This window comes from Sander vitreus, chromosome 11 (assembly GCF_031162955.1).
Source record: "Sander vitreus isolate 19-12246 chromosome 11, sanVit1, whole genome shotgun sequence".
In the NCBI taxonomy this organism is placed as follows: domain Eukaryota; kingdom Metazoa; phylum Chordata; class Actinopteri; order Perciformes; family Percidae; genus Sander; species Sander vitreus.
In genome coordinates this window covers 8,547,230-8,571,830 of record NC_135865.1, presented here as the reverse complement: position 1 = coordinate 8,571,830, position 24,601 = coordinate 8,547,230, and the positions used below count along the sequence as shown (strand labels likewise).

The following is a 24,601-nucleotide window of genomic DNA, read 5'->3' as shown; positions in this document are numbered from 1 at the left end:
GGTCTGGATGCGCCATAAGTTCCTGTTATATTGATATAAAATGTTAATGTATTATTATTGCTTATCTAATGTGATAAAATTTGTATATTCTTCATACATGACTTTCTATACATTGTCTCTAGTTACGGAAACTGTATGATCATTATACATCTAATAATAATCTTGGTGGGAAATAATAGGAGTGTAATCTAATAGAGTTTAAATAAACTGGATTTTCTCTGTCGGTTATCTGAGGTGAATGATGGTGTGTACCAATAGCCTCTGACACAATGGTCCCCCTAATTTACTTAGCATAATCTGATATAAACTAATTATCTGCAAAATGATCTCTCTTATAGATCATGAGATTATAAAGGCCTGCTGTACAGGTGTCATTGTTCTGCGTTGCATCTCCTTTTCTGTCCTGCCTTCAGTTTGTCTTGTTGCTCAGTGAAGATGAATGCACAGCAACAGAGACAGTAACCACTGTGTGGGAAAATACATAGAAATCGACAGATGAAAGACAGTATAATGCAGAATAATGAACTACAGTTAAAAAATGACCATGCATTATAAATTATAAATAACTGTAAATTATTTAATAATAAAAAGATATACATTTGATTTGGTTTCACTTTATCAAACCGAATTCTCCTAAATTTGTCTTGCATCACGTGACGTAAACTACTTAACAGCAAAACGTTTAGCTAGACAACAAAACAAAATACAAACAAAATATATATTACATAAGACATTTTGAATCAATTTCATCGCTGGCTCTAATATGTCTTATGTCTTAAAAGAAAAAAAACACATGCTGGTCTACTGATAACCCAAATTCAACATTTAAGGTTGTCTTGGATTCCAAGCCTCTTAAACACAAAGATTTTCTACTTTTTTGTGTTTTTATATTATTGTAAATTTAAAATGGGATTATTACCTGTTCTCATTATTTCTTTAATTTAAGAGACTAGATAATCAGTTGGATTAATTTGAAAAAGAATTGCCAATGAAAGCAATTGTTAGTTTCGGGAATACTTATAAGTCTTTGAATTGACAATCACTTAAATTCAGTTTAGTAAAGAAATATGAGCCTAAGATATGCCACAGTACGATTTTGAAAATCCAACCCCCCATTTATAATAATTGGCAATTCATTGGAACTTTTTTAATTTGTCTTTTGCAATCTGATTCATACCATGCATCCTTTATTGTTTTTCTCTTAATTGAATCATATATCCTGTGATGATGACTTTGCTTGTCAGAGATTGATCACTACACACGGTATGTTATTGTGATTAACAGATTAGTTTTAATGGTAAATGTGTGCCATATGTAGTACAAACATACACAAACTTTGCTTAAAACTTCACCCACTTCTTGACAAAAACTTGTTCTACTGTTCCCTCTCTTCATTTTTTACCGATTGCTCACCTCTTTTTCTTCCTCTCTCTGTCTGTCTGCCTTATTCTCTCTCTCCTCCTTTTCTCTTTCACCCTCCTAGAGCCCAGGAAGTGTTCCGTCAGGCAATGCGTTCCCCTATTGTCCGCTTGGACGTAGTTCCCTCCTGTAACAGAGAACGCTATGAGAAGAGTCTGATTGGTCAGCTTTTTGGCAACAGTGCCGGTCCAGACAGCAGCCCCCGAATCACCAAGACCAAAGAGCCACCTCCACCTGTCAAAGCCAAACCTGTGTTTAAGCCCTCTGAGAATCCAACCATGCGATTGGCAGAAGAAGCTGCCACTGTGGAAGCCACTGTAAGTGTAAGTAGCTCTGACACAGCTAAATAACACTTTCTACACAACTTTTTTTTGAGAACATACACACATGAATGTCTCCGCAAGCCTTCCTCCTTCCAACAACTTAAAATTATTTGAAGGTATCAAATGGCATGATTTTATGTCCTTGGTCCAAAATATTTGACGCGGGAATTACTTTCAATCTTTTCACACTTTCCACTACTGTTACTCTTTGAATTCTGTCAGGATATGTTCATTTTGTAGAAACAGTATCAATTCCACATTATTTTAGTTGGTTCCCACCTCTTTCTTAGAACTATTATGATTCAAGCATATGTAATTGTGTCTTTAACATCACCATGGTGACATGGCTGACATTTGAAAAGCAGCTGGCACAGAGGCAACAGTTACTTAGCAACAGCTGATTATCACCTTATTTTATTAAAAAATCTGTTTATCTGTGATTCTGTAATAACGACATTTGGAACACAGTTCCATAAACTTCTGGCAGGGCTCTACGTAATGTGTTTCTTGTGGTTCCCTACATTGGCACAGTACATAACATTGATCACATTATATAATATTTCATTTTCACTTATGAAGTGTAATAAAGTGTGTTTGTATCATTTTCAGACACATTCAATTTTTCAGTTTAATGATGAATTTTGTGGCAGATTTAAAGATACAGTTAGACTTCTTACAGCCAGCTTTTGTTTCAGCTTGTCACAATTGCATGCTGTGCTCATGTAAAACATAACAGCAAAGGATGAGTGTGACAGAGCAGATTAAACTATCACTTTCTACATGAACATGTTTATACTTGTTGAACAGGTGTATTGATAGAGTGACGGCTTTTTACTGGCGAAAGTGTGTGTGTGTGTGTGTGTGTGTGTGTGTGTGTGTGGAGGAGCTTAACCCCGACAGAGCAGGGGAGAGGCTGCAGCATGATGATAAATACTACAGTTTTAGCCCTAGGGCCTGTTTAATACCTGGTTTTCGATCTGTCAGCACTACTAGAGGAACATTTAATATATATATATATATATATATATATATATATATATATATATATATATATATATATTCACATTATTGACACAACAAGTGACAATAATTGGCCAAAATTAAGCATATTGACCATACTTGGTCCAGCCATATACTAGCCTTTGACATTGTTGTCATTGATATCTGCAAAATACCCACAACAACAAAGTAAAAGCATGTTTCAGAAAGTTCTGCAAACCAAAAAAAGATAATACAAAAAACTTCAAGCAATGTCCAATAAGTGGATGACATTGACAATGAATTATAGGTTGTCACTTGTGTTTAATAGGCCATTATTTTGCTTTGGCAAATATCAACTCACTCTTATCAATAAAAGACCTCAAATCCATAGAAATTATGCAAGTAGAATGTGACAAAAATGTAAATGGTCCATTTTAAGTGTTAAGATGCTGTGGGCATTTTCTCTTGGAGCCTTACTTTTTAATGTGTTTTAGTGCTTTAAAATGTACTTAAAGGCTTTATATTCTCCACCTAGACACCCAAGGGGAGGAGTGAGAGCCCCCTCCATAAGAAAAGTCCTGCCCTCTCCAGCTTGGTGACCAATAAGAGTGGAGGACGAAGACTGAGGATCGATCTAAAGAAAGGTGAGGCACACCTAGCTTCTTATGCAGAGTCAGGCGTCTTTTTATAGAGGTCTCTGGTCAGCATTCTTCTGTAATGTTACTTACGGTACTACTTAATGATGAGTGGAAATATTTCAGAAGACACACAACTCTCATATCAGTCCCTCCAGGATTTCGCGATGTCGCGATCGCGCCAATTCACGCAAATTCAACCAATCACCGCGAATTTGGTGCGACTCGCAATTTTGACCAATCACCACAACTTTTCCGCACATTTGACCAATAAGCTGAAGTTTCCCGCGACTTCAACCAATCACACCAGTCCCACGTGCACTCTAATTCAATAAATTATTATTTTTTGTCTTAAATCCACCAGCCATTTTCATATTATACCAACATTTACAGCATCCTGAGCCTTTTTGGTAAGGTTACTAGGAAATCTCAGCCTAGTGTAGTTTTATTCTCCCCAAAACAAGTTTCCTTTTTATTTTGAAAGAACTATACCAAAAAAAAAAATCGCAACTTTTTTGCAACTTTCACTGTCTCCCACAACTTCATTGCAACAAACATACAAAAGACATCGCAACTTTTATTGCAATTCTTTACAAAAGCTCCCGCGAAATCAGGCATTTTGGGCCGCAACAATCTAAAAAAAAGGGCTGTGAAATCCTGGAGGGACTGTCTTATATTTGATCTTTTGATGCAGTTCCTTGTCCTTTGAATTCACTTTTCATATAAAAAAGTTTAGTTATCTTCAAAATAAATATGCATATTCTTTTCTCTCTGTGTGCAAATAGTAACTATTTTATGGTCATTTGGATTGCCTAGGGTGTCACAAATGCCCTGCCTTAATGTTAATACTGTACATATCAGATCAGTACCCTTGTTTTAGAGATTCAGAGAAAACTAAAGAAAGTGTTATTGTTGTTATTGTTATTATCTCTATATATTTGTTTCACTTTTCTCACTTTTCTTACACATTCACTCGCTAATTTCGCAAATTTCGTGCCATTTTCTGAGTGTATATAATTGACCTTCTTTATTTCTCCTGCTGTTCGCCCAGCATTGTGCTTATCTCTATAAAGCTTCCTTTCTCTGCTCTCTGGCTGACTCTCCTTCCTCTTACCCTTCCTCTCTCCATCTTCCTGATTTCCTCTCTTCATGGTCTATTAAGTCTTTATTGATCTGTTCATTTCTGCTGATATGAATTCATACTGGACCAAACTGCTGACTTGGCTCTGCTAAAGAGACCAGACTAAATGAGGTCTATAAAACACACAAGTCTGTGTTTCTGTGTGTGTGTGTGTGGGTGTGGGTGGACACGTGTTTTTCACTGATTACTATTGTAATCTTCATAACGTCTCTTTCCAGAACATTCACTCTTACCTTTTCCTTGTCCCTTCCTCATTTTCGTTTTCTCCTCTCTGCCCCACACCTGAGCCTATTTGAAAAACCTTGACACCTGCAGATCTTGTAGCACCAGCTATAGCTAAAGGGTTTAAAGACACACACACACACACACACACACACACACACACACACACACACACACACACACACACACACACACACAATCTCTGAAGGCTTTAAGTTATCGCACTACAATATGTAGTCAGGAGCTGAGTCAACAACACTGTGTTGAGGTTCTCAGGAGTTGTTTAGGGTGTGTATGTGTGTCTGTCTGTGTGTGTGTGTGTGTGTGTGTGTGTGTGTGTGTGTGTGAGGACAGATTTTTTACTCTCAAAGCCTGTGGAGGACGAATATAGAGACAGGAAATAAACCGCTATACAGTAGTGTTTTCGAGAAGCTCAGGGGTGTTACTATTGTACCTCACCTCACTATTCTCTCACCTTTCTTTGCTTGTGTGTTTGTATATCTGTTTATGTGTGTCTAGGTCCAGAAGGTCTTGGTTTTACTGTAGTAACCAGAGATGCTTCAGTCCACGGTCCTGGTCCTATTCTAGTCAAAAACATTCTGGCACGTGGAGCCGCTGTCAAAGATGGACGCCTTCAGTCTGGAGACCGCATACTTGAGGTACAGGGCAGCTGACTGTTATAAGACTCATGCAGGCATTTTACAAAAGGACACATGCTTGTGTTGTTACTCTAATCTGGCATTGTGCATTTCAAATATGTAATGAAGACAAGGAAAAAATGACAGTTATGCTGATAATGGTGGTGTTTTGACTTTGTGTGTGTGTGTGTGTGTGTGTGTGCGTGTGTGTGCGTGTGTGTGTGTGTGTGCATGTTTGTGTGTAGGTCAACGGTGTGGATATCACAGGTGTGGGCCAAGAAGAGTTGGTATGTATGCTACGCAGCACGCGGCAAGGAGAGAGTGTGTGTCTTGTGGTCCTACGGCAGGAAGACATGTGTCTGCCCCGAGAGATGGTAAGAACCAATCACCACCAGTTCTTGTTTTCAAATTTCAACTCCCTCTAATTTTGCAATTTCTTTGGTCCAATCAACAGGCTTGCCTGGATGATGCACAGCTCAGCAGCCTATAGGAAGGCTTCTTATAAACATAAACCTCACATGTAATTGAAAGCTTTTCTGAATAATCTGAACGATGATACACTTCCCTGTCCATCATGTTCTCTCTTACCAAGCAATCATGTTATACAGTGTTTTTTAGAACTCCATTCTGATTGAATCAAATGAGCTCATTGTAAAGCTTTATGCTGATATTGGTAATATTTTGTGCCAGTTTTTCCTTGGCACATTGTTTCAGCTGAATTTTGACATTGTGTCGATTAATAAACACTTATTTTATTCATCTTTGTTCTATTTTTCCAAGCTTTTTCCTTCAATCTGCCTTCAACTACCATGCATCTCTCTTCATACTATTTCCAACTTACAGGTGCAAAAATTCTATATTTCTAATGTCTCTTAGCCTTCTGCTGTTTGCTCTTCAACACAAAACAAATTTTCTTGATTGAAATATTTTCTTTCCCTTCTGCTTTCACACAAGTCTGTAGCTCTTTATTCTTTTCTCTCAAAGGCAGTGGTTCCCAAAGTAGGAACATTTATCAAATTATTGTTAGTCTAACATGGGTTTCTAATAACGTTTCACCAATAAAAAATTGGCTTCATTTACATTAACTACATTTAATGTTACGTTTTCAAATATTTCAAAGCTACTGTCATGACAGCTCATGACAGCTCATGGTTGCCGTTTGCTGTAGTAACAGAACACGCTTTCCGGCTCGGGAGCTCAGCAGTCAGCATCTACGTACATGTTATACTGGGGGTTGAGGTGCTCGGGGTGACATGACAAAAAAACAAAACAAATCCTTTGAAGGGATGCCATGGTCTAAAGAGTTTGGGAACCACTGCTCTAGGGTCATTTCATATTCATTACTATCATCACAGCTGTCTTGGTGGTAATTATCACTTTGCCCTATAACTTTGAGGCATAATTTTATTGCACACATGAACCTACGTGCCCAGTCTTACTTTCTTATAAGAAGCACCACCATTGTTCATTTGTCCCAATTTGCTTTTGTCTCCTCTCCACCCATCACTCATGTCTTTGTTTCATTTTTTTCCACCTTTTACTTTGCTTTTTGTGCCTCTTTCCACTCTTATCGACTGATGTTTCCTCAATGGCTGCCAGGAAGTCACACACACACACACGCACGCACGCACGCACGTGCATGCGACCCTGAGCCCCATAGGAAATTCTGTTTCTGCAGACAGGAAAAGGAACAATGTTTTGGAGTGAGTACATGTGTTAACATTTATGGTTCATTTGTAAATGTTGTATCTAGTCCAGAGTTTCTCCATGTACGCATGTCTGAACTCCATGGCAGTGGCCAAGTGTTGCTAAAAACCTCCACTCATCACACTGTTCACTGTCACTCAAAACCTCACTGCTACAGCAGTGCTCCTAATACTTTTCTACCTCCATACTGTTAGACAGCAAACTATGCTCCCAAGCTGCCATGGTAGCTAATTCCCAGGGGGAGTTCATCATGATTTTTGTTTTGCTTGCAGATGGATTGTTGCTGTCCACTGGGGAAAAAAAAAAAAAAGGACTTTTCTAAATGTACAACCGTAGAAATAAATTGATTATAACTGATACATATTACAATATAATATTATAATATATTAAAACCCATTGTATTACTATGTGTACAACAGGCTTTTGACTGACTAATCAGGGGAAAATCCTACACTAAGATGCTGATGCGCATACATGTTACTATTGTTACAAAATGATTTGCATATAGCCTGTATGGCTTATACAGATCACACACATCACAAGATTATTTCCTGAACAGTTTACAATCAGCAATTGGATTTAACTGTTTAAATTCACATGTACAATCATAAAATACTCTGGTTGAAGCAGTTGCTTTCAGACAAACAAACAGCACCAAAGTTCGATTGACAGGTTTACTAGCCCAAAGGAAGCACACTTAACTAAACCGCAGTATTCATTTTACCATGTTGATTGTTGGAGTTGTATTTTTGTGAGTTATATCTTTTGCCAACTTTACTACACAGAACATATACAACAGATTAATTTTGAGCCGGTTGCCATATAACTTGACCACATCGGTACGAGACCCAGTCAGGAAACGGACCCCCTTTGGTCCAGTATTATTCATACACACACTCACACAGTTACACTTACTTATTCACCACAGGAAAATAAATGTATTGTCCTTTGGCATTGAAATGTACACACCAAAATGCCTCCCATAGGTAAAGTATTGTGTCTGTCTATTCGGAGGGCTGCTAAAACCAACCAATGATTCAAGGACACAGCTGGTGTGTGTGGATGTGTGCCTGCAGTTGCGTTTAGTGTGCGTGTGTGTACTGAAATGTATATCTTATTGTTAATAACATTTTCTTTTGTCCTAGACTAGAATATAGTTGGCATATTGAGTTAGTCAAAATATTCAGGTACTGTTAACACATATCAATGTAGAGGAATTCAAAGTCAAGAAAATATCTATTTGAGTGCAACTGCACAGCAAATGCAAAACTAAGATTATTAAAACTATTGCAGTTTATTCGTGAGAACATGAAGCCTCATCATCCTCATGACATTTCTTTGCTGAAATAAAACCTAATTACTAATGTCATGATGTCAGACTAAATTGGAGCTGATCTGTAATAGATTGACGTATTGCATGTGATCGTAAATGTATTTATGTTTAGACAGAAGTTTAATTCTCCTAGTGCAGATATCCATAGGTCGTAGACAGTGTGTCAGAAAGATCTTTCTTCACTGCATTGGGCACAGCAGCAATGCTGCTGGTTGGGAGGTGTTGGAGCCCAATACACTCTTTAAATGTGAGAATTAGAGTTTCTGCTGCTGTTGCTGAATTTAAATGAATGAGAATGCAAATTATATTGGTGCAAAATAGGACAGATTGAAAGATGTATAAAGGAGATGTATCGGTCGAAAGGCAGACTGATGAGGCTTCAGCCCCATCACCCTAAATGAATGACTATGGAAAATGGATGGATTTACTCTTCATTGCAGTTTAGTGTGAGAACTGATAAATGACATGGGTAAGCTGCGCGTTTCTCACAAGCACGCTTAGCTCAGCTTGAATACATCATTCTAGGTAGATGATGTGTGTGTACTCTGTGTGGATGGATGTAGAGAATGCTAATATAAAGACTGAGGAAGATGTGGGCCTGCAAACAGGAAACTGAGCAATCATCTCTGGCTTTGGTGGTTTATGATAAAAGGAAAGAGATTGAAGATCTTAAAGAAGATTAAATATGGTACTTATCCACACCACTGGTATATATTTTAAATTTTTTAGTTGGAAATGGATGTCTTGATTGACTTTGGGGTGTGTGTGGGAATGAGAGAAAGAAGTTGTCCACGTTGTCTTAACAGTTTGCTCTTTTTTCTATGATTTCAATCAACACACTTTTTCCGTGTGTCTGCCTCTCCCTTTCTCTCTCTCCCTTATTGTGTCGCTCTTGCCCTCACCCTCTCTTCCTGACAGACAGTACGCCCCAATAGATTTCCCCACTGTGTAATTAACGGCGGATTGGGGTTTTTACAGCAGTCACAATAGTTTTGAAGAACAAGTGCAATTGCAGCTCTGCACGGTGAAGCTGTAAACACACTCCTTGATAGAAATGTTACACATTATAGTGTGGTACAATAATTACTTGTATATATGGAGGGGGGGGATTTCAGGACAGTAGTGGTCCTCCTTTACCTGCTGTTTTAGTGGTGAGCGTATTGCTCCTGGGTTACCTTTCTTCAACGTTTGTGACATCATCACGTATCATTTGGATGAAGCTTATTGGCTTTGTCGGCTAACTGCCTGCTGCTCACAGCCCAAAGAGAGAGGGAGGGAGACCGTGCTGTTGGCAGAAGAGCCGTGGACTCTGAGCAGCATGCATGGAAATTAATTACAATATACTATCTCTCGCTTTCCCCCTGATGGTTTGAATTTGCTACATTTGTCTATAGTCGCTTTTTAGAAATGGAAGTCGCTAAGAGGGTCTAAAAAGTTCCTAAATCTAGCTAGAAAGTTGCCATGTTGGAAACTCTGGTAGCAAAGTAAAGAATCAAATAATTAGAGAGGATACAAATGAGTGTCCAACTGTGTGACTGTTGAGAATGACTGAACAGGGTAGGAGGTCAGAAATGTGTTTTTGTAAAGGCCCTAACAATGTTGACGTGTGCCTCCAATTTAGCCTCTACAGTATGTGGAAGATTTAGCTTGTCAATGTTTAAGTACATTTTGAATGTCTTTCACCGTGATGGCATATCTTAAAGCACATAAGCTGTCACAGTTATAGTTGGGAAGCTCTATCCTTGGTTATTGCCAAGTGTTGATTTGCTTATAGTAGTTTTTTTTGGCAATACCTTTTGTGGTTGACAGTGCAAATAAAGAGTATTAAAAACAAGGGAGTGCATAGAAGCAATGACTTTTACACCATGTTTGTATTTTCACACCTCATAAGCAAGCATAAGCCAGGTGGTGTCCAGGTTTATGTTGCACATAAATACCATTCTCACAAACTTCCTCACAACTGTGCCAATTAAGTGTGCAGACAGGTCTGGATTTTAAAATAAAAAATCCTTATGTGCTTACTTTAACACATGGCTTTTAGCCATTTCATTTTTCTAGAGAATTCACATTAAAGTGTCAAAGCTTTGATGGCTCTTGCCTCATAGTCATGACATTTTTTTTATATAATTATTTTACTACCAGATGTCTTTTAGTCAATCTTTGCTTAGGACAACATTGCACATCTCCATTTCCTGTCATTTGGTAAAAAGCTGAAGGAGGTTAATAAAGTACAGAGGAACAACTTTGTACCACCGCCAAGAGCAGAATTTTTTCTGTTGATATTGTAATAATGCAGATGTGAATGGCTGTGAGCGGTCATCATTAGTTTTACATTGTTCTTTTATACAAAACATTATGCACAGCTCCAACATTGTACCATGTTCCAGCAGACTAAACCGTGATATTGGAACAGTTTCTAAGAGGTTTTACTGATTTGATGCGTATAATTTTATGCCAGCTTGTTGGTGTTAATGTAGAGGAAATAGAAGAAGGATGATGATGAAATGATGGAAGGATCTTGTCTATCTTCCTCCACAACCCCCTCTCTTCCGTTGTCTCATTTTAGCCCACCATCTGGTGTTGTCTGCTAATGTCTGTGCTCACTGTAGAACAAAGACATTACACCACCTCTATACACACACACACACACACACACACACACACACACACACACACACACACACACACACACACTCGAAGTCACAAAGCCTTTCTGTGACATAAAATCATATACATACAAATTCCACAATATAATGTGTACGTCCACCTGCAATGTTGGCTCTCTGTAAAGGCATTTTGTGCACACATACACACAATCACTCACACATGCAACATAAAAAGTTTCAGTCTTTCAATTCTCTTCACACACCAACAAGCATACGCCTGCTGAGTTGGCGAGTGCCTTGAAACTAATGTCTAAAACAAAGATGCTCTTTTCTGCTTCCAGACAATTTACACCTCTATTTCCCTCTCCCTCCCATTCTCTTGTTCTTCCATGTGGCCTTATTTTATACTTTGCTTTCCTTTGGAACTGTGTTCTGGTGAATATCACCAAAATGCAATGAAATAAGTAAGTTAATGAAGACAGATCATATATTGTGTACATTGTCAACAAAAGTGAAGAATCATACAAGGAATGTGTAAATATGCATCAAATATACAGTGTTTACCTTTTTTTCTTAGAGAAGTAAAAACATGTTTCATTTAAAGATCCCCTCCAAAAATATCACAAGTCAAATGAAATCATAATTTGACAAATCCAGAATCTATAAATATGCAAATATTTTTTGTTTCAAAAGTGCTGGACACATGATGTCTCCTACTTTACTGACAAGTTCATTCTCAGTGCATGTGCACAGGAGGCTTGCTATTTCCACATCAGACTCAACTGCATAGTAGATCACGACTGGCTGATGTCACAAAATCCTGCATGTGCGTACAAATATCTCTTTAACGGAGATTTGAGGTGGGCACAGAGAAATTTTCCCACACTGCACATTCCTCCTTCTGCACAGTAAAGCTCAAACATCCAAGTAAAGTAACATAATAAAACACTGTTTTCTTTAGTGGTGGGAGGCTTTAAGTTAAAATTGATTTATGGATTAGCAATATACAGGAATAAACTAGATGGAAACAGAAATGAGGCATAGTAGGATTTATGTCATTACATTCATCACCATCTACCTCGCCTTAAACACTAAAGCATAAATAATAAAACATAATTGATGAGGATATGAATACAAACCATTTACAAACACGCAGTGGCTACTAATACAGAGGACTGAATGAAAGGTTTAAGTGTGATTCCTTCAAGCTATTTGTGTAGCTCTGCTTTTGGCATCCAGGATGTGATGAGCTGCAAGACCTTCTTCTGTCTGTCTGTCTTTCCGTTTTATTTTTATTTTTCTTTCCACAACAGGAAACATTCGCCTTAGTGCCAGATGCTCCTCACACACACACACACACACACACACACACACACACTGTCATATTAAATCAGTAAACAGTTGGCAGCTGGTGACAGAACACATTCAAAACAAAACAACTTTATTGAACAGTTTCTTCATTTTGATTATCCCTCATCCATCACCGCTGCAGCCAGTGTGTGTGCGTGCGCACGTGCGTAAGAGAGTGTGTGCGTCCGTGCACTTCTTTGCAGTCTGTTGTCTATTTGTGTGTGTGTGTGTGTGTGTGTGTGTTACATCTCACTGACATCGTCACCAATGTGACCTCGCAGAATCACTACAGTAGATCCCCCATCTGTTACACCCTCAGAGACCTGTGTATGCACACACACACACACACACACAATCCATGGCAGCTTGGTGTCTCTGCAGGAGCTGCCATCATCCCAGTGGAGAGCAGTCGAGAAGGGTATCATGTCTCTCTTCTCTCTCTTCTCTCTTCTCTCTCTCTCTCTGTCTCTCTGTCTTATCTTACATCTCTCAGCTGTTTATTGAAGGTTTATCGGCTCCTTCGTCAGCCTATCATCTAAAGTCGCTGCTGCGTGTTAAAGCCCTCAGCACAGTTGTGTCACACATGTCAGTTGTGGGTCCAAGCCAATGGGGATCATCATTGGTATTGTCATAGCAAGACGTTACTCCTACTCACCAACAAAACTAGAGTTACAGCAACAGTTAAAAAAGATAAACATGAATCTCCTAAAATCAGTTTAAAATTAGAGTTTGACCTTTTGGGAAATGTGCTTTTTTGCTTTCATACCCTGAGTTTGATGAGACGATTGATACCACTCTCATGTCTGTAAGCTAAATACAAAGTGACTGCCATCAGCTGGCTAATGTAGCTTAGCAAAAAGAATGGAAACAGGGAAAAGGCTAACCTGGCTCTGTTTAAATGTAACAAAGTCCGTATACAGCGCCTCTGAAACTCACAAATTAACATGTATCTCTTTTTGTTGAATTTAAAGACTCCCTTTAATGTTTCAACATCTAGAAGACAACAGCTATGATTCACAAACTGTTGCAAAGACGCAATTCGCTGTTCATATGGGGAACTTCTGCACATGAACAGAAGGCTGACCAGCGTGCAGCATGACCCCTTATTACAACGTGACCACCCATTACCACTTGTAGCCTTGGAAAACGAACCCTGCGTCTGCAACATCTGCTGTGGGTTTCACAGGACTTGCAGGCTGGCTTTCCCTGCATGCATAGACCTCTAAAATGCAGCTCCAGGGGAGATTGTACACTGCCCACATTAGTGCTGTACTCTAACTAGAAAAGACTGTAGACAAGTCACATTATACAGTGTATCCCCCTGAACACATCCCTCACAGGCTCCTAATATAGAAAATATCAACCCAATTCCTTTAAAAAAAATAAAAAAGCTCTTTCCATCTCCTAGATACAGACACTGGTCACCCATATGTTAGCCCAAACAACCACTGTGTTTGGCGTCTCTTTTTGTGTGTCTCATCCTTTTTTTTTTTTACTGTTAGTGGTCAGTGATGGGACAGTTATTTTTTTTATAAGTCAAAAGCATAGCCCATAATGTCAGGTTTTGTCCCTGGGAGTACTTACCTCAGCCATGTGTGTGTCCGCACGTGTGTGTGTGTGTTAACACACCTACTGCCGCATTAAACACAGCAGCTACTGTTGTTTGGCCTTGTAAAATGGATCCTTGGGCAGTCGTTTCCACAGCATGGGGCTTTACACACACACACACACACACACACATTTTCTCTCTTCATGGCCAGGTAGAAGGGCATCTGCGAGTAGCTCTCATTAAAAGGCCATGTAGCTGGAAGCAGGTATCCTTACACACAAATAAAGTTTTTAGCAGAGTAGTATTAGAGTGCCCCTAACAATACTCACAGTAAAGTTAAAGCATCATTCTTCTCATCTCCTCCCTCATTTTGATCCTTACTATCTTTCTCCATTTCTCTCTTTGCCTTGCAGTTCTTCTGGCCTTTAGGGGTGAGTTACGGACACTTTAGTTGACTGCTCTTGCTCATTTTAACATAATGTCTCTCCATCTTTCTCCCAAACACGTTTCTCTGGCTCAGTTTAATAAAACAACACGCATACTCATTCACACACACCGACAGACACCGCGCTGTCTTTCTTAATAGCGTGTCCTCCTGTTGATCCATCATTGTGGCAACCCATTTAAATGTTAAACGACCAGCATGAGGATGTTCATCTATGCAAACAGCTTTTTTTCCCCTATAACCGGATGGATTTGATGGAGTTCATGGAGCAACGATACAAACACCTTTTTCATAGCAGCAAAGAGAAAACACACCATTGTTTATTATTTTAGTATCGCATACAGATGTAACCACCTATCATGGCAATGAGACTGAGATAATAGAAATGTTCCATGAAATTGCGGTGTGCACTTACAATTTGTTTGTGCCCTTGTCCACTCCTGCATGTTTTTTTTTTTTAGAGCAATTTCAGTTAATGATAAAAAGAGGCCTTGTTTAATTTAGTCCAGCTACTGAATACAAGCACTTTTTTTCTCTATTCACTTGGTTGTAAAAACCCACAAAACAGCCAGGTTTGACACAGAATGATTTTTTTTTTTACTTTCTCACGGGCTGTTTGTCTGGTAAATTATCAGAGGCAGCCCAGATGCTGTGCTTATTCATTGTTTTACAGGCAAATTGAATTCATCACCCAGATAAACAACTTTACATACATTTGCATATTTTTGTCAGATTCCATAAAACATCTCTCAGCCCTGTGGGTGGTCCTGACCCCCAAGCTGAGAAATGCTGCTTCAAACTTTTCTGCAGTGTAACACCCGTCCTCTTCTCTTGATTCATTCTGGCATTGGTTCTGTCCCGTGCTGAGCGCAAGAAAAAGAAATCATAAATTAACAAGGCAGGAAAGTTCAATCAGATAAACAGAGAGTGTGGCGGTGGCAGAAAAAAACTGAGAAGTTGCTAAATCATGAACATGAACAACAGAATCTCAAAGACTAACAATATCTCGATCTAATTATGCGCTGAAGTAGCTAACATTTCTCTTCTGGGTGTTATGAAGTTCTTTTTAAGGTCATGGAGCTTCCTATCAGGTCTGGACAGTCAGTCTGATGGGGGGGGGGGGGGGGGGGGAGTTTTCTGCAGAGTAGAGGACTTTGTGTCGGCTTAACGCCGTTAAACCTACAATCCCCACAGACAAACACAGTCTAAACCTGACACTGCTGACCCACGCAAACGCACACATACACACACTCGCACACACAGAGCCAGACTGAATGCATATACATAGACAGGCGCATGCAGACTAAAGCTTGGCACCTGCACACAGACATGGGACTTTCTGCCATAAGTACATGCAATTATTTCTGGTAATCACACACACTCATACACACAGTAATGTACATATAGACATTTATAGACAGAAAATTTGATTGCGAGGACAAACTGTAAGTTTGTAAAAAATGTAAGTATGGAAATGTTGACGTGGAAACTTAAACACAGCACATCCAGTATATTCACAGACACAGTCGCACAAGCTGCAAACACACAGCTGATCCTTAAGCTGCGTGGAGTCAGTGTACATACTCTTTTCTTCCATCCGTCTAAAAACACTTTTTAAGCCTCACATACTGTATGTCATGAATAGTCATTAGGAAACACCTCCGGGTGCTATGCAGCCCAGTCTAATAATGATCAGAATGGACAAATGGTAATGCAATGCCTTCCACACTCTACTGTACTAGATATCTAACAGTTTGAAAGAATTTTCATAAATTGTCTCAAATTTTGGCAAATCTTTTAATTTTTATGTTCTGTCGGTAAATGTTTGTACTATGATACATCCTTGTTAACAACAGTGGTGTCTTCATAGATCATAACATTCCTCATACAAAGTCATCTTCTTTCTGTTCAAGTTTGGTTTCTAGATCATATTTTAGAAAAATAGACTGAACTACGAAAAGCACGCAGTATTTGGAATAGTGTTTTTCGATGAATGCTGTTTACTTGACATTACATTTAAAAAAAAAAAAGGTATATAAAATATGTAGTGTAACAGTGTTACCTCTCCCACTGAGCCATTACAGGCTTCAAACACACACTTTCCTCTGGCGGGATTCACTTGCTGTCTTTGTTTCTGATATTTTCTCCTTTAACTCTGTCTCAGACTCAGTCATTACTGCCATACCTCCTTGTTGATAACATGGTGTTTCACCATCTTTCTGGGTTTAAAATATATTTTGTTTTTTATCTACACAGCCAGTCTTTTGTTCGTGTTTCTCTTTTTGTTGTACAACCTTTCTTTTCTCTCCATATTCCCTCTGCTCTCACTATTTTTGTGTCCCTCTGGCTCTCTGTGTTTGCCGTATTCTCCAATTACCTCTTGAAAATGCACAGGTCATTTTATTGATATTGCCGAGTTGAAAGAAGAAAAAAAGATTAGTATATAAAAGCAGAGAGTCCAATTCGCTTTTTTCTTTTTTCTTTTTTTTTTCTCCTTCGAAAATAGACTCCCGCTGCATTTTCACTCATAGAGAAATTTAGCTGAAAAGCTCCTTGTGATGGTTTCTCTCAAATGGAAAAGCTTTTAGTTCAGCTTTTGGAGACTATTCAAGTCCAATGAACTGACCTCAGTCTCCTCACCTTGTTGCCACCGTTCTCTCCTCCTCATCGATGTCTCTCTCCTTCTACCTCCATTTACTCTCTCCCTCACTCCCAGAAGGACGAGATATCCCGTGTGACAGGCTTTGTTCCAGAGAACGGGAAGGAGCAGCTCATGTTTGAGGTGCCCCTTAATGACACCGGCTCGGCAGGCCTGGGCATCAGCCTCAAAGGAAACAAGTCCAGGGAGACAGGAGAGGACCTGGGCATCTTCATTAAATCCATTATACATGGAGGGGCAGCATACAAGGTGACTTAATATTTTAATACAAACCCAAATTAGCAATAAATAAAGTAGGACTGCCCTCTAAGATTTCTTTAGTCGATTATTCATTTGTTATGCTTTTTACATGCTAAAGGACTTATTTGCGAGGAAGTTATGAACACATCTCTGGTGACCACAACATTTTAGGTTGTGCTTTTGCATGATTCTTTGTGGAGAAAAGTTTTGAAGATCTGTCGATTAAATCAACTAATCGTTTAGTCGACAAAGTTGTTTGGGTGTTAGTGTCCTAAGAATTTCTTTAATCAAGGGGAGCCCTCAGATAAAGACAAACGGGGTCCTGGAAAATACTAATTGGTAAATTTTGAAAGAAAGTATGCTTCACCTGAAGTAAGCGCTCTGACTTCCATGCGGTGAAGATGCAATATTTTCTCCAGAGGGAGTCAAAGACAGCTCACCTCTTAAATGAACAGAAAGTGCCGGAAAACAACTACCATCAGTACAGAACCTATTATTTACGAGTCTTCTGGGGACACCTCAGCTGTCTCTGCTGCCATGTGCTCCTGTTATGTTAACTCTTGACCCCTTACTCAACAGGACACATTTGACATGTCATACCGTAGACAGCAGAGACACAGACAGGCCGCACATATACACCCCTGTGCAGTGTTGAGTATCTGTGCACAGACAGACATGGATAGATGGAAACAGGTCTGCTGTAGAGGCGTAAATGACACACCAGGGAAGTCAGACAGATGGAGCTGATGGTAGTCTCTGTTTGTATGTGTGTGTGCAATTTAGTGTGTGTCATTTTGTGTGTTGTGCTGGTTTGACTTCAGAGAAATGCTCAGTGAAAGATACAGATATGTGTGTGTGTGTGTGTGTGTGTGTGTGTGTGTCCGGAGGTGTGCATATATATACAGTAGCTCTCTATCAATAGCTCAGGGATTATTCAGAAACATTTATGCATATACCTGTAAAACATGCATAGGTCTGCAACCCAGCACACTACAAATACACACACACACACACACACACACACACACACACACACATACACATACATACACACATTTTAATCCATCTGATGTGTGTCTTTCACAGGATGGGCGTCTGTGTGTCAATGACCAGATGGTAGCAGTAAACGGAGAGTCGCTGCTGGGACGCTCCAATCACGTGGCCATGGAGACGCTTCGCCGCTCTATGTCACAGGAGGGAAACGTAAGGGGGACAATCCAACTAGTGGTGCTGAGGGCTCAAAAGGTACACACTCAACCACACACATTTACACACTAGGAGTAACTATTCACTTGACTCTGTGGTGGAAAAAGATCAACAAACAAAGCACACACACTGGTCATCAGTTGAATATAAGAACACTCAATTCAACATACATACAATACACTCAAAGTCACTCAATCCATTTTTAGATAAATCTGACAAAAATGAGCATTTTGTTTATTTTAAATTTGTGTACTGAGTAAAATTTGTAAAACATTTTATCTGTTGATGTTTGCTATAATCAGAAGTGGCTGTACTTGGACGCGCTCATTTGAGAATGTGCGTAAATTGTATGGACACAAAGCCTAATGATAATAAACGTAAATAGCATAGTAAAATGTGTGGTTGGAACAGTTTTAATGGATACATAAAGGTGAAGCACACACTGCATTAAGTGTATGAATAATAGACGTAAATGTCTCTTTTTATTGTCAGAGAAAGCCAGAATCCAGGTTAGGACACCTGCTGTGAGAATGAGAGCACATGCATGCCTCAGTCACTTGTCTGAGAAGAAAACAAACATGCATGCCTCTTTTATCTTCACTCTGTATCTCCTATCCCCTCTTTTGGCTCTAACTGACTAAAGCATTTTTTCCCCCCTTGCAGTCTACTGCCTCTGACTTTTTAGCCCTTCCATCCATTCTTCACATACTTGACACTAGTCTCCCTGCTCTTACCAGCAGCAGCAAAAGAGCATTTACACTTCAGCTATTCAGATTGTGTGCTTGTGTGTCTCTGTGTGCCTCTTTTGTGTGTGTGGCGGAGTGTTCTTCACTCAGCTGTATCTCTTTTCTTTTAAGTAAAAAAAAAAAAAAAAAAAGATTATTTTCACCTCGGCTGCTTTTCAGCTGATGCCTTTTACACAGCTCTGTACAATATTTGTACAAACCCTTGCACCCACAAAGCAGGGTTGTTGGCTCAAGTGTGTATGGCCCTTTGCATGACCTGCTGGTAGTGGGGGTGGGGGAAAGCGGTATTGCAATATTCACCCTGCATGATATGCTCACACACAAGCACAACAAATACTCAGATAAATGGATGAACACAAAGACAAACACGCATAACAAATGTTCCAGTATTTAGGTGTATGGGTATAGTAGTCTCCCCCTCACTGACATAAATGGGTTGGACAAAATAATAGCAATACCTTGCAGTAAATGGCAATACATAAAAAAAAAAAAAACAACAACATATTAATAGAAGCGTAGAAGCTTTATTGCAAGGCTGTGTGTGTGTGTGCCTAATAATACCGAGCGTATGTTGTGCATGTAGCGGTGCGCTTGGGCCTGAAGGGCTCAGGGCATCCCTGGTCAATAGCTTGATGGTGGAAGCTGTTAGCAACATCAAAGGGTTGCATCCCTCTTTTTCTTAAGAGTGGAAAAGAGGATAAAAAGAGAGGAAGACAAAGGCAGATAGATAAGAGACTGTACCTTAAAAGCCTTTTTAGGCTTCAGTATTGATGCTTATAACATTCCGTTGATTGATTTCATTTGCACCACTCTCCTTCATTTCCCCTCTGATCTTTTTTTTTTTCTTCTTCTTTTTTCTCTATGTCCCGTGCTCTTTTCTTTCACTGAATTTTTCTTACTGTATTAGTCTCCAGCCAGCCCTCTGTAATCTCTCACTTCATGCAGCTGCTCTTTTCCTTCAGTAACTATCCAAGCATCCCTATCTCCAAGCTAAATAAGTTCCATAGGTATAATCCGAGGCTGCTGTCTAACACCGACGCTGTGGCTCTCACAATATTTGAATGTCTAGCTTTGATACAAAATAGAGTAAAGTCTTGCTCTGGAAAAATATCTCTGATCATGTAAAACAGACAGAAGTGCTTTTTCTGTCTGATTTACATACATACATACATACAGTTGGACTTCTGAGTTCAGGGAAAAACAACTAAACAAACAACTAACAGAGAAAAACAGATTCATTGTAATGTATTGCAGAAATGTTCTAAACATGTTTGACTCTATCTGAAAACAAACATTTTCTACTTCAATAACCTCTTTTTGCGGTCTGAAGAAGCATTTGTTTTCTGGGAGTAATCTGATTGCCTATGACACCGGCTAATGGGATGTGTGCTGGAAGACAGCCAGGCAGGGGAGTGGGCACACGAGACCTCTGACACACTGAAGAGTGATGTGTCCTGGGTTGGAATTGGGGAGAAGCTGGGTGAGGGGCAAGCACTGGTGCTCACTGGGGGGAGGGTGTGTTTGTTGTTTGAGTGGAGGGCTGACTCTATACAGGGCAGACACACAGAGAAACACTGAACCACACAGCCAGAGTGGCATACATATGTATACCTGTTAATGAATACGTACAGTTTTCTACACAGACACTCACACACACACACACACCAAGAACAAGACAAAAGACAAATAAATGCAAATTAAATTCCTAAAGATCTAATATACGCACAAAGAGACACATCAACACATTATTACAGGACCCTGGGGGGGGGGGGTCAGTATGACTGTCTTTGCCACACATACAGAAAGCTGTGTTAAAGACAGTTACAACCCTGTGGGCCATGGGAAACGTGGTCCCCTCTCACCTTGATCCTCCACTGTCTTTTGAGTGTCTCCCTCTTTTCCTCTTAATTCCATCTCCTCGACATCTATTTGCGTTTGAATAGATAGCTACAAAGCCTTCACTCACTCCTCTGGTCATCACTCAATTTAAATGCAATTCTCATACCAGACACTTGTATAAAAAAACAGAAATTGTTCAAAAAAAAAAGAAATAACCGAACCAATTTTTTTAATGTATGTATGACTTACAGTATGACTTAAAAATAAAGTCTTTAGTAAAGCTTTAAAATAATTGTAGCTACTTTTGCTTGCTTTAAAAAAAAATGGGGATGTAGGTAGCCATCCGGTGACCATCATCTGTTTGTTTGAAATGTGTTTTTGAAGTGTTTAGTAGGATTTGTTTCCTTGTTTTAGGATCAACATGGGGTGTCACCCAATCGCTCATTTGACAGCTCCTCTGGCCTGTCAGGACTGGTGGGTCCAGTGAACGGTCAGACTAACGGCAGTCACTCTCCCATGGTGAACAACGTTCTTTATACATCTAATGGTGAGTGGAATTTGTTCTCATCAATGTTTGGTCAGCAGGCTAACAGACATGACGTTTACATACAGCATGATTTAGGTTTAATGTAATTTTTTGAGTCCTGGAATAATCCTTATCTTCCCTTATCCAAAACGATAATGAGCCCAAAGTTAACCCAGGGGGGGTTAACCTTTTCGTCTTTACACATGCTATATTTTTATTGTCTGCCAATGTGTAATTAGTATTTTTAATGAAATTCAAGAGCTAACCGAGTAGTATTGTGGGGCAATGGTAAGTTTGAACCAAGACAACACATCGATAATTTTCTATTTTTTTGTAGCTAAAGTATGCACATTTGTATTAAGAACAGCCTCCCTTGTTGTTTTTATGTTTATTAAAAACCCACAGGGCCATGATATAACTGTGATAATCTACACTGAGCATTATTTTCTTATATTGAAGAAAGTGGTCCATTTTCAAGCATTGATTTGAGCCTTGGTTATTGATTTTTTTTTTTGGAAAAATGCTGCCATATAGCAGAACGCTAATTAGACCATTTGGACTGTTTGCACTTAACAAAGATTTATCGCCAAATGCGTTTACCTCTACTTTCAGGGCTGTTTTCATTCGAGGTAGAGATGGCCAGTATTTACTGGGAGAACCCTGCCTGCTTTTACGAAATTGCTCACTGCTAATTGCTTGTTTCTGATAAACACACACACACACACACACGCACGCGCACACACACACACACACACACACACACACACACACACACACACACACACACACACACACACACACACTTTACAGTGTGAAATAGCTAGACAAACATTTTTCACATTTTTCTCCCATAAAAGCATTTCCTAAATTTTCAAAAACTCAGCTGGACTCACTGCTGTGCCCCAACTTTTCCTGACCTTTTTCCATCCCTGATTTTAGCTGAACTTGATTCAATTTTCTATTATTGTGTTTTTCTGTTTTTATTTATTTTTTGCCATTGAAGCAGCATCACATGTGAGCATATCATTTGCAATAAGTTCAGTAAAGAACTGCTTACGTTTAATAATCATGAAAAAAAAACAATGTCTCCAAGATAAAACAAAACTGAAAACAAACAAAACAGATATTGCAATCTACACTGCAGCCTTAATTAGAGACTATTCTGCCCCTATTTTCCTTTTCATTGCTCTCCCCAGCTCTCTCTCTCTCTGCTTTTATTTTCTCAAGGTTGTTCTTTTGGTTGTTATTGCTTGGTTTGGCCTGTTATAAAGAGTTATTTTTGTTCTTTCTTCATATTGCTCTTCCTCACTAACTCAATCCGCTCCCACTCCTATATTATCTGTATGTGCTTGTGTGTGTGTTAGCTTGCCTGCCTTTATACATGCTTGTGTTGTCCTCAGTGTTAGTGTCTGCCTGTATGTGTGCCTGTGTGTGTATTTGTGTATCGTATGTTTGTTTCTGAATGATATCTGTGCCTGTATAGAAATGTGTTCATGGCCACTAAATGTGTGTTTGTGTGTGTGTGTGTGTGTGTGTGTGTGTGTGTGTGTGTGTGTGTGAGTGTGTGTGAGGCCAGTAGCAAACAGTGTTGTTTTTGTGTGTTTACACAGAATCAGCTCTGACCTTGAATACACATTGCTGTTCAAATTCACCTCAGCTATGGTGTGTGCTCATTTCTCAGGCTCTGTGAGTTGTTGCCTTGTGGATGTTATCGGTTGGTGTGTATTTGTGTGTATACATGTGCACTTACCAGTATTTTACTCTCCTAATGAACTATTTCACACACCAATCCATTTTATTTGGCATTGAAGTTCAGATGAAAATGAAGAGATTATTTCTTAAACCGATATGTGCTTTTGCAGAAGAATAAATTGAGTTTAATGATTCCCTACATATGCATTTATGGAGATGTGTTATTTTTTGCATTTATAGATCTTCCTCTTTAGCTCTTATCCATCCATCTTAATCATCTTTGGAGAGTTAATCTACTTGATGGGATTAAAATAAAATACAGTTTTAGTCTAGCTTCAAATATTATGCAATCTTCTCCAATGTTGTCATAGAAGCAAGGAAAACAAGCATAACAAATCTCTTTATATAATAACACTGTATTCACTGTTCACTAAAGGATTTTACACATGGGGTTGGGTATCGTGTTTTTTTTGTGAAACCTAAAACGATACTTTAAAAATGGTGCCAGTGCCTTAATGATCCCTGAACTGAGCAGATGCTGACCTGAGCGCAAAATGACAGATGGCGTCTGTTTAATGCTAAGGCTAAATTATCAAATTTAAAGTAATTATTTAAAATGTAATACAAATAATTTATTTCACCAGTCAATTGCTATTAAGCAACAAAAAACAAGAACTAAATTAAAGGGCACTACAACAACAGTTTTAGTTTCTCGAGGTACACGTAAACGCACCATGAGTTTACAAGGTGCACTTGAATGCACCATAAAGTCCTGTTGTGGTGTTGTTTTTCCGACATCTCAGACAGCGGCACTGACCATGGTTTCAGTGTAGATGGGAAAATAACGTCTTTGGAGCCTCCGAGGATTAAAAGTCACAGTCAGTTTAGCATTCTGTCTATTAAGTAAGATTACTGTTCATGCAAAATAAACTTGACTCTGAAAAGAAAGTTAAAGAATGTTTTAATAATACAGGCCCTTGTTTTTAAAATGTAATTCAAAAAACCATAAAGGGAATTATGGGCCATAGTATTTATGTGTAAAAGTGTAGACACACTGGTTTCCCCTCAGAGAGGGAAGGGAAAGGATGGAGGAGATGGGTGCGTGCTAGCGAGTGTGTGAGTGAGTGTGTTAGTGAGTGAGGTGAAAGAAGACTGTGTTTTTGACAGTTCAGCTGATTAAGGTGCTGGCAGTGAGGAGGAAGGAGGAAGTTTAGAAAAAAAGGCTGAAAAACTGAGTGGGAGATAAAATGATTTATGGGCGATCTGAAAGGAGAGATAAATGACAGCCAAAATATCAGATTGCAAGAATGAGACCAGAAGAAAAATAAAGCAGGTGATTAGTGT

The 24,601-nt window shown here is 39.1% G+C and overlaps 1 protein-coding gene across 8 annotated transcripts in view; it reads left to right on the top strand.

Moving 5' to 3' along the window:
* The window catches only part of LOC144525055 (partitioning defective 3 homolog B-like), a 238,559-nt gene that overhangs the window by 97,356 nt on the left and 116,602 nt on the right, over positions 1 to 24,601 (top strand). For 6 of the 8 annotated variants that reach the window (XM_078261533.1, XM_078261535.1, XM_078261532.1 and 3 more), the window contains exons 8-14: positions 1,484 to 1,742; positions 3,259 to 3,367; positions 5,241 to 5,380; positions 5,605 to 5,733; positions 17,066 to 17,257; positions 18,335 to 18,493; positions 21,454 to 21,586. In XM_078261533.1, coding sequence (XP_078117659.1) covers positions 1,484 to 1,742; positions 3,259 to 3,367; positions 5,241 to 5,380; positions 5,605 to 5,733; positions 17,066 to 17,257; positions 18,335 to 18,493; positions 21,454 to 21,586 — 1,121 coding nt within the window. The remainder of the gene's footprint in view (positions 1 to 1,483; positions 1,743 to 3,258; positions 3,368 to 5,240; positions 5,381 to 5,604; positions 5,734 to 17,065; positions 17,258 to 18,334; positions 18,494 to 21,453; positions 21,587 to 24,601) is intronic. The other 2 variants (XM_078261531.1, XM_078261530.1) reach the window with 2 other exon arrangements.